The sequence below is a fragment of the Ahaetulla prasina genome, chromosome 7 (genome assembly GCF_028640845.1).
Source record: "Ahaetulla prasina isolate Xishuangbanna chromosome 7, ASM2864084v1, whole genome shotgun sequence".
Lineage (NCBI taxonomy): Eukaryota > Metazoa > Chordata > Lepidosauria > Squamata > Colubridae > Ahaetulla > Ahaetulla prasina.
In genome coordinates, this window is record NC_080545.1 from 73656116 (window position 1) to 73667659 (window position 11544).

General features: G+C 36.1%; 1 protein-coding gene across 5 annotated transcripts; it reads left to right on the top strand.

Moving 5' to 3' along the window:
- Positions 1 to 4187: 4187 nt before the first annotated feature.
- MTERF2 (mitochondrial transcription termination factor 2) lies at positions 4188 to 10190 on the top strand. 5 transcript variants are annotated; one of them, XM_058190727.1, is made up of 2 exons: positions 4188 to 4297; positions 6741 to 10190. In XM_058190727.1, exon 2 carries the CDS (start codon positions 6776 to 6778, stop codon positions 7955 to 7957), a length of 1182 nt encoding a protein of 393 aa, XP_058046710.1. In that variant the 5' UTR covers positions 4188 to 4297; positions 6741 to 6775; the 3' UTR covers positions 7958 to 10190. The 5 variants fall into 5 exon arrangements, with proteins under 5 accessions (XP_058046710.1, XP_058046706.1, XP_058046705.1 ...); XM_058190723.1 differs by lacking the exon at positions 4188 to 4297 and adding an exon at positions 4519 to 4662; XM_058190722.1 differs by lacking the exon at positions 4188 to 4297 and adding an exon at positions 4614 to 4760.
- Positions 10191 to 11544: the final 1354 nt, after the last annotated feature.

Here is an 11544-nt window from a genome sequence, read left to right on the forward strand (position 1 = left end):
ACGGCTCTGCACTACATCTTACAACATCTTGAATCTCCAAAGACCTATGTAAGGGTCCTCTTTGTAGACTTTAGTTCAGCATTCAATACCATCATTCCAGACACTCTTCTAACTAAACTAAACCAGCTACAAGTACCTGAAGAGACTTGTAAGTGGATCACAAGCTTCCTAACAAACAGGAAGCAGCAGGTAAAGCTAAGTGGGATCACTTCAGATACCTGTACAATTAGCACAGGGGTCCCCCAAGGCTGTGTGCTCTCCCCACTTCTCTTCTCTCTGTATACCAATGACTGCATCTCCAATGATCCATCTGTTAAACTACTGAAGTTCGCAGATGACACAACAGTGATTGGTCTCATTCGAGACAATGACGAATCCGCATATAGATGTGAGGTCAAACGACTAGCCTTGTGGTGCGACCGTAACAATCTGGAACTGAACACACTCAAAACCGTAGAAATGGTGGTAGACTTTAGGAGAAACCCTTCCATACTTCCACCTCTCACAATACTTGACAACACAGTATCAACAGTAGAAACCTTTAAATTTCTAGGTTCTATCATATCACAAGATCTAAAATGGACAGTTAACATCAAAAACATCATTAAAAAAGGACAACAAAGACTGTTCTTTCTGCGCCAACTCAGAAAGCTCAAACTGCCCAAGGAGCTACTGATCCAGTTCTACAGAGGAATTATTGAGTCTGTCATTTGCACCTCTATAACTGTCTGGTTTGGTTCTGCAACCCAACAAGACAGACACAGACTTCAGAGGATAATTAGAACTGCAGAAAAAATAATTGCTACCAACCTGCCTTCCATTGAGGACCTGTATACTGCACGAATCAAGAAGAGGGCTGTGAAAATATTTACAGATCCCTCACATCCAGGACATAAACTGTTTCAACTCCTACCCTCAAAACGACGCTATAGAGCACTGCGCACCAGAACAACTAGACACAAGAACAGTTTTTTCCCGAAGGCCATCACTCTGCTAAACAAACAATTCCCTCAACACTGTCAAACTATTTACTAAATCTACACTACTATTAATCTTCTCATCGTTTCCATCACCAATCTCTTTCCACTTATGACTGTAACTTCTTGTTGCTATCATTAAGGGTTAAATTGCGACCCTATGACTATCATTTGTGTTGTAAATGTTGTACCTTTGATGAAGGTATTTTTTTTCTTTTATGTACACTGAGAGCATATGCACCAAAACAAATTCCTTGTGTGTCCAATCACACTTGGCCGATAAAAAATTCTATTCTATTCTAAAACCCTAGTACTTTCCACTTTCAAAGGGAAATTGATACAAGATTAATTTAAGGAAGGGAGACCATGAAATAGCTTCTCATATTTTGAACTGAATGCTTTCAGCTGAATAGTTTCAACTGTATATTTAACCTGCAAAGCCATGAGTGGTAAGATAGATATAGGGGAATGCACAGCCAGAAAACCATATTGTATGTCTACTTGTACATAGCTTACATATGTGGGTTTGTTCCATTTTTAATATTTCCAATTCAATGGAACATATGGATATTATCCCACCCAACTCCCAAATCAGAGCAACCTCTCAAATTTCTCTGGGCAGCCATCAGACATGACCACTCAACCTTTTTAGTTTTTGTGGAATTCTTTATTTGAGGACATACAACATCTGAATACTTCCAATTTTCAGGAAGTCTTCCCTTCTTAAAATCAAATGAGATAGCGCTATGGCCCAGTGGTGAAATCCAAATTTTTTTACTACCGGTTCTGTGGGTGTGGCTTAGTAGGCGTGATATGGCTTGATGGGTGTGACTTGGTGGGCATGGCAGGGGAAGGATACTGCAAAATCTCAATTCCCTCTCTACTCCAGGGGAAGGATACTGCAAAATCCCCATTCCTTCGGCCAGCCAGAGATTGTATTTGCCGGTTCTCCAAACTACTCAAAATTTCCGCTACCAGTTCTCTGAACTGCTCAAAATTTCCGCTACCGGTTCTCCAGAACCTGTCAGAACCTGCTGGATTTCACCCCTGCTATAGCCCCTTTTTGCACTGCATTTAAGGAAAAAAACTTGGGTAAAGAACAATACTGTAAAAATAGTTTTTAGACTATTTATTTAAAATCTGCCAATTTTATTCAGTGGCTTTGAAGTTTTAATTTTAATGGTAGATTCTTCATTCCCAACTCAAAGAAAGTGAATTTTGTAGAATTAAATTCAAACACTTCTGTGCAAACTGTATAAAGTAGAAAAAGATTCAACTACTAGTCCTGTTGTCTTTAGTACATGAAACAGGTGGACTCTATTGCGCTCTTTGACTATGCAAGCAAAATGTCTTAGATGACTCTGGTCAAGATATAGTAATAATTTCCAATTTTACATAGGATACATAAAATATTAATAAGAATAATTCCGAAGTTTCTTTCTAGTCATGGATTTCCAATCAAATTCTTGGAATAAGCGATCTCAATATTTGGCTGTGCAAATAACAAATAGCAAGGATGCTATCACTTGTTAAGTAAATTTTACATATACTGGCCAGTGACAGAAATCAAGAACTGACCAAGTACAATGATACCAAATAGCTAACATTATTTAAAGAACATGAAGGAAGGGAGAAATATCTAAACATGAAATTATGTTAGAGTTGGAAGCATAATAAAACCTATAATTTTCTTATCTTATAGTTGTGTTATGACGTTAGTGCAAGGTGGTGCTAGTATTCTGTGGGTTTTTTAATTATGTGATTTATATCTTTATACGTGTGTTTCTTTATAAGTTTCTCAATAGTCTAATACTAGCAAAAAGCATTTCCTATACAATTAAGTTTTACGATAATTAGAATCTCTACATCTAGTGACTATTACATTGGCTTAAAGTATATTGCTTATTTTTAAATTGGGAAGTTATATACGAAGCTGTATGTTTCATGGCTTCAGAAAGGAAACTCTCATTTTGTTTTAATGCAAAATAAAAATGTGGCTCCAATGAATGTTTTTACAGTATTAGTGAAATGAGCCAACTGAAGCCAGTTTTAAGTTGCAATCTACACTCTACAGGGCAACTGTTGATTGCCGTGAGATGGAGGCTATTGTGGAAACCTTGCACCATTGGTATATTGAAGTCCTATCACATATGGTATAGCTCATGGAGAAATACCTTGTATCATAACTGAAAGTTCTGATGGTCCACCTATCCCACCATTGGTGTTCCATTGGTGTCAGGGCCAGAATTGGGCATTCTTTGATGTGTTTGTAATGGAATATTGGTGGCTCCATTGGATCATTATGACATCAACATTTCTCATTTCCCTTGCCAAACAATGCCATGTGTTACTTTCAGGCCACAGTTCTCCAAAGATTCAAATAAAGTTCAGCACATTCAGAAAGCTATGGAGCGGAGTAAAATGTCCAGCCATGTGTAAAACAAACATCTGTATATTCCTATAGTAAATTTATTTTAAATTAAAATGCACATGTGCAAATACACTAGATGAAAATAAACAAGTAAATGAAACTTTAAAGTTGAATAGCTTCTGAGGTGGACAGGATCATTATGGATCTTGCCTTAGTGAATTCCATTCTATTTTTTTTCTGTCTATTATGACAGAAAACATTAAAATCTGCATTCCTAAATTATAATAAATTGCAGCATTGGCTTATGAAATTTTCCCCCGTGTCCAAACTGTATCAAATAAACCAGTATGAAATAAATGCCTGTATGGAAATTCTAATTAGAACCAATTCTTATTGTGAAATCCTGGTGTGCTGCTACTTCTTCAGCCACGGAAAGCCATCCTTGATTTCAAATGGCTTCCTCACCACACAAAAACCAACAACAAAGTAAAACAACTTCTAATAACCTCATGCTCCTTTTCTATATTATTTTTCTGATTGTATATATTTTGGTAGCAAAGTTCTCTTCACTTTTACTCCTAAGATATTCCATACATTACTGTGTAGATAGATATTGCAATGTAAACAGTAAGTAACAACAGGAAATGCATCTGATTAAATTATTAGTAAAATTTATGTTGCAATCCGAATGTACGTCTGTGAAGTTATTCTTCAGCATAAACAAAGTAACCCACAATACAATCTGGCTGCTTTAAAAACATCCTTAGGCTTGCTGAGATCATTTTTGTAAAGTATAGACAAGCCTTTGTGGGAGTGACACCACGCTTTGCTAGTTCCGCTTCAACAACAGTACAGAATGAGGTAAAAACTTGTATTGGGAGCAAGGAATTTTGCTAATGAGGAAGTCCTGATTCCTTCCTTCCTTCGTTCCTGGGAGGAGAAGGACAAGGTGAGCTGGATGGAGACAATGCACATTCATACAACACACAATAAGAACGTAGTTTTTTTTAATGTCTTATGTGGTCTGCAGCTCCGCTGTAGAAGCGGGGAGATTTCAATACATCTATTCATTTCTGTCCCTATTTTTTTAACATACGAAAACTAGTATTAGAATAAATCGTTTAAAAAGTTTTAAAAAAAAGATCGTCTGAATAGGTTTCGCAGAATATAGTACGATTTTAAAAGCATCTGAACATAGCCACTAAGCTGAATCGGAAATGGTTTGTTCCACTGTTGTAACTTCCCCACATCTAGCATTGGTATGGCTCAGGGACGCGGCCTGCGACGCCTAGTTTTCTGCAGCTGGCACCCCTGGTAAGGCATGACGGTGGCTTCTTGGCTTGAGAACCTCTAGGTTGCCCTTCGGAGAGGGGAGGACGGCGGCGGTGGATCAAAACAGCAAGGGGGACAAGGTGTGGTAGTTGCCTGGGGTAGGATCAGGGCCAGGCTGCACCTAGGCAGCAGGAGGCGATCCTACTGCATTTCGAACAGGGGTAGATGCGCTCTATTGCGTGGATTTCGTTTCTCCGGAACGTGTTTGTGCGTGCCTGCGCACGCTCGCCCCCAAAACTCGCGCAGACTTAACCAAGGAAGGCATTACTCGGTAGCGGTGTCGAGATGCTTCGTTTCGTTCGCAAAATTACAGTGTCGTCGAGCTCCTGCTGGGACTTCTGGCGCATTGCAAACACAAACAATCCTGGCTCCTTTCAGTCCCCATTTTGAGATCCCTGGCTGCGTGATTTAAACACTTCAGGTTGAATTAACGCAGGCTTGAGTTAAACATGTTCAGGGGTTACGATTCACATGCAATCGTTGTCCCTTGTTTATTATCTGCGGCTGCCGTTTTAAACTGAAATCAACGTTTTGACGGGCAAAATTGAAATGCTTTAAATTAATAAAAACTGGAAGGAGGAAATCTCAACCTGTTGATATATCTTGTTAGGGATCGCTATTAAATGCTCCCAATAACTCAGTGAAATGAGTGGGTTCATTAGTTGGTTTTTGAACAGGAAATTCCCAGGAACCTCCAGAAATGTAGATATTAAAAAAAAAATTTTTTTAAAGAAATCTTGTTATTACTACAGTGTTAACAAATTCATATTAGCCAGGCACCAGTAACCGCGTATGATTCAAGGAAAGTTTTACTTTTTAAAAAATGTGTTTCCCACTTAAAGATTACGTAATGTCACTATGTGAAACAAAGGTTTAAAAAGTCTGAAAATGCCTTTAAAATATTGGCAAAAAGAAGAAACTTGATATACATACAATCAGAAAAGATATATTTTCCATTATTCCTATGGTAATGGTTGCTTTTACTCTTTTATTTGTTTTCCTATTCTTTTCTCAGTTTCCCTGGCATGCAGGAGCCAGAAGAACTGTGTGATCAAAGAGGAAATAAGGCGGGAAATAAAAGTACAGGGGTGTTATTTTGTTTAAAGCTGTTTAATACCCACATGTATTACAACAAAAGAAATATGCCTCTTTTGACCTTTGCTGCTATTTAACATTTACGGTAGTTACCATCTGCATATCATTGCAATCCAAAGCGAGTTTTCACATAATTTAATTTGAATGGAATGGGGAGTTCAGGATTTTTATTAAATAGGCAAAAATATTGTAAGAGACAATGAGGGAGGAATTCATTAATCAACTGTGTCACAATCACAAAATTTTATTTGAAGAGAAAGGGTTTAGATGACACTAGATAACCCATGCCACATTGGGTTATCATTTTAGAGATATTTCCTTAAGGAGAGAAACAGAATGACCAAGAATGGGCAAAAAAGCAGTCGTAGCAGATATGACTTCTGACTTCCTGCCAGCTTCCCCATTGAGTTTCCTTGTGGGTATTTGATAGGAAACATTGAAAATCTCCCCAGTAGGCAATTAAGTGGCTGCTGCTGGGGGGAGGATGGAGTGAGGGGTTGCCAGACTGGCTGGGAAACTCATAGAATGGTCAAAATGAAGATCAAGTGACCATATTAGTAGTAATGCAGCAGCAGTAAGTAGCAATGAAGCAGCCATAACTTACCCAAATTTTATTCCGTCAGAAATCATTGGTCCTGAATTTTGGACAACATTCTGTAAATTATCTCATATGAGATGCCTTGGTTCAAAAATTGTTGCTCTATGATGTACCCTTCTACCCAATTAAAGGTCATGATGAGATTTAATAGTATATAGTCTTCCAGTTAAGTCCTGCCTGCTACATTATTATATTGCCATTTTTGCTTCAATAAAGATCAATCGAAAAAAAAGAATAGTTGCACAATGTTGCATACTCTAGTCATGTATCTGGGATTATTAAGATAACTGAGTTTGTTTTTTCTTGCCTTTTTTTTCCAAGTTTGAATTTGACATGGCATTCATATCTTATGCTTTGGTTCTTACAGGCCTTTCCTGATGTGGTGCTTGACCATAGAATGAAATGGCTTATATTGTCCCAAATTTCTATATGCATTTTTTGGCTAGATCTCAGCCCTGCCTAATATTGGCAGCTTCATCAGTCTTCTGGTATCAAAAAAAGAATGGACACCTTTTACAGCATTTGAGATATGCCACTGATACTTCTTTAGGAGAAGAGAATAAAGTCACTGTGGAAAATCTGTCCAAATTATCAGTGGATATAAAGAAAATCCGCAGGCTGAAGCCATGGGTTCTGTCAAAAGAGGTGTCATATATCAAAGAAATAGCTAATATTTTGCAAACAGTTGGCGCTGATGGACCTTCAGTAGCACATATGTTTGAATGCTGTCCTGAAGCCATTCTTTGTAGTCCTACCAATGTCACTTGCCAAAGAGATCTGTGGTTGTCTGTCTGTCAAAATGAAAAGCAGTTAGTGGATTTAATAAAACGATTTCCAGATGCTTTTTTTAATGTTGAACATTATGAAAATCAGAAGGCCAACATTAGATTCTTCAAAGCACTGGGGCTGAAGAATGCTATCATCCGCCGGTTTTTAACAAGTGCATCAAATGTTTTTTACAACCCTGTTGAAAAGAATGAGCATATGATAGAAACTCTGCAAAGAAACTATTTAAAACTAGGTGGTTCACAGGAAAATTTTAAAAACTGGCTACTGAAATTATTGAGTCAAAATCCATTTATTTTATTAAAGACTTCTACTACTGTCCAAGAAAACCTGGAGTTTCTTCAGAACAATCAATTCATCGATTCCGAAGTTTTAAGCCTGTTGTCCAAGCTCAAAGGATTTATTTTTCAACTTAATCCTAGCAATATGCAGAGTAGCCTCTTGTTTTCAAAGACCATCTTCAACTGCAGTGATCAAGAATTAAAAGAGCTAATATTACAGTGTCCTGCCCTTCTCTATTATTCATCTCCAGTTCTAAAGGAAAGGCTAGATGAACTATTGAAGGAGGGAATTTCTCTAGAACAAATTAAAGAGTCACCCGCTGTGTTAGAATTATCAACAGAGATAATTCAGTATCGGATTAAAAAATTAGATGCCCTAGGATACAGTCTGAAGAATGGAACTATAAAATATCTCAATGGAACAAAAAAAGATTTTGAAACTACATATGGAAAGATACAAGCAAAAAGTGAGAGACCCATATATAATCCAGTGGCTCCTTTGAATATTGAAGATTAGTTTCCGGAACCTGCTTAATAAAAAGACAGGATCAGTTTGTCTTTCACAATTCAAATAAACTGGATGTAATTGCTACTTAGAAATTGAATTTTTTTGCAGACCTTTTTTTTCCTAAATCAGTGTTTCTAAACATGCGATTTCGTCATGGAATTCATAGGATCAGACTGAAAGGCTGTCTGATCCAATGTATTGTTCCTACAGTAGTCAAATTACATTTGTATATGAAACCTACAAGCTAGACACTAATCCAATGCCGTTTCCCCTAAAATAAGACCTCCCCAGATAATAAGCCCAGTCGGGCTTTTGAGCACATGTGCTAAAATAAGGCCCCTCATATTAGATCTCATATGCAGCTGGTCCCCGCCATTTCCTCTGGTTAGGGAGACAAAGCTGGAAATCAGGTAAGACAGCAAGAAGCAACCCCCCCTTGCTCTATGTGCTCCAAAATAATAAGACCTCCCCGAAAATAAGGCCAAGTGCTTATTTCGGGGTTCAAAAAGAAATAAGATAGGGTCTTTTTTAGGAGGAAACACGGTAGCATCCACTACTCATGTCTTCTAGGAACTAATATTAAAAGGTATTTTTCTGATATGGAAGTAATACATAGCAATTACGCCTAGAAACTAGGTAATTCTATATTCCATAGATTCAGTTTCTCTTCAAAACAAATTTAAGACATGTGAGATAGGATTCTGAAGTTTCAAGTTGCATGAAATAATATGTTTATTTGCATCTAAAGGTCTTTCACTTAGGAGTTAGGAAATTAAATATTTTCTTTCTCTATTTCTTGCATATCTTGTGTAGATGTAGGCTTTTAAAATCATTTTAGAGGTGTTTTTTTAAATCTCAACATTTTAACTTTTCATAAAACCTATTTATTAAATTTCTGTGCCACTCATCTCCCTTTCAAGGTGACTCGGTGATTCACATCCTTCAATAATTACAATTGTCCTTTTTTGCCTCTTTTAAGACGTAAGCACCAGAATAGGAAATAGTACTCCAATATAGTTTGTATAAGAGTATTATAGGTTGTCAACAGAATATATACATTATTTAGGAAAGGGAATGAAGTTTAAACTTCTGCCCTGATAGACAAGATGCACCCAACATTGGTTTTAAGTTATAATATGCTTTCTTCGTGTAATATTTAAAATAAAATTTAAACATATTGAGAATATATTCAATATATTCAGTTAATTTAATAAATTAGTAGGTAAAATTATGCATAATTGAGTGATATGTAATTCCTGCTAATTAGAAATACATACTTGACTATTATGTGCCATCAAGTCAGTGTCAAGTCTTAGTAACCACATAAACTTTTTCTTTCTCTGATCTCGAGTATATGCATGATCTATTTTAGCAGTATACTCTGTGGAATTTAAAATTATTTGGAGTCATTAACCTAGTACCATGTTTCCCCAAAAATAAGACTATGTCTTATATTTTTTTTGAACCCTGAAATAAATGCTTGGCCTTATTGCCATGTGCTCAAAAGCTAGATTGGGCTTATTATCGGGATGTCTTATTTTGGGAGAAACGGTACATATGCATTCAATGATTTTAGGACTGAAGACACAAGGAACAGAATGCCACATCTCACAACTACATAGAAGCCTGGCTTTGAATTTGCATGTAACACATACTATGTCTATTTAACTTGCTATTTTTCTTCCTAAATATCAAGCGTGACAACTTTTAGTATTTAGAACTGCATGAAAATTCATGCATTTAAAAAGAAACCCATATATAGCAATGGGATGAGGCCCTGGAGTTTAGTATTCCTTATTTCCTAGGTTCTACTGAATTGTCCCCAAATAGTTTCTTCAGCTCATTGCTGAATAATATGCAATCAAGAATCAATACAAAAAAAGTATATTTCATTATGTCCATCAGTGAAAATACATTTTGTGGGATCAATGGGTGTGTTTGGAATGCATCTCACAAAATAGTTGGCCTGGGAATGTTACAAGGCACCCATTTATCAGAAAGCACAATGAGATTTGCTTCAATGAAAAATAGTTTTCCAAATATGTTTGAAATGAACAGGAGGGATAAGGAATCTGATGAATACTAACAGAGGTGCCTGCTGGGACATATTGACATTGCCAGCTTATGATACTAGATCTCTCTACTCTTTATTCTAAGCATACGAATATAATGTATAAGGTACATTGTACCTCAAGATCTCATTTATCATTAAATATCAACATCAAAGATACTAAATGCCGGTTCTTAAAGTACATCAATATGTTTGCAATTTTTATGCTTATGGCTAATCCTTCTATTATACATTCCATATGCAAACCATTCTGTGTTTGGAACACTAGAACCTTTAGTATGTATTTCTAAAAATAACGCATACACATTTTATTCTTTTTATATGTTTTAAGATATACATTTATTAGGGAATTGGTTGAGTAGTAAAATGACAAGAGTATCTAAATGCTAGCCAAGGTATTCAATATGAAGATTGTCTGATAAACTCTCTAATCTAGGCACATTGTTAATCCAGTCACCTAATTAAATACTATTTACAAACAAACTCCTAATTCATATAGTATCATTGATAAACTTGTTTTGTAATGAAGTTTTTTCTAGTTGAAGCTTTAATGATGCCTTTGGGCCATAAAAATATTCTTTATGTTCTGGGGAGTGTATGAAGTTGCTTGCTATTGTCAAGCTAGCAAATTCAGGCCAGATACCAGCAGCAGTGTTGATAATTCTTTTCAACTAGTGATGCCAAGAATTAAATATAAATCCTTTCCATGCACAGTATATTTTATCACTGAGCTATGGATCTTTGGCAGGTGAAATACAAATTGCAACAATACAATAAATTATATCAGATTAATTTAATTTATGAATATGTAATTTTAGACAAGGGGCAGTTTTTGGTCATTACTTTTTCAAGACACCATCTGTTTTAATCTAGTGTTTATAATCACAACTATTCCAACCAGGTTTGTGTGCTTTTAACACATATTTTAAGAGACATTGCATATAGAATAGTCATGTGAACTTCAGTCTTTTTTAAGGACTACCAAAATGCTACAAATTCAACAAAAACATGCTAAAGAGCTTCTAAACGAAATTGAAAAGTATCAATCCAATAAATCCACAATATAGCCCACTGAGCACAAAGGACTACCAATCCTGATTTAATGGATTAGAGATTAGGAACAAGAAAGACAGGAAGAGACATATTTATGTCTTGCTCAGAAAACTTTGAAAATGTATGCACGAAATACATTTCTCTGCAAATCACTTGTTTCTATCATTATTGGTCATGGGTGCCATTCAGCAAACCTACCTGCTGAGGTATTATTTGTAGAAAGTATTTTATGTTAATTATCACTGAAAATATCAAGCATAATTCATCGAACTCTACAAAATCTCTTGCGATAATGGGTAATACTCAGGCAAACAGATTATGCACAGCAACAGCAGTTGCTGTATTTGCATTATGTACTCCGGAAATAAGATCGTACACATTTGTACCTTGAGGCTAGAAACCACAGAATTGTTTTTATTTTACAGCTGAAAGTTACTCAATATTGTCTTAATGTAAACTTGGAATTAATTTT

Coding starts and splice junctions, on each gene's coding strand:
- MTERF2 (XM_058190727.1), top strand. CDS start 6,776: ATGGCTTATATTGTCCCAAATTTCTATATGCATTTTTTGGCTAGATCT.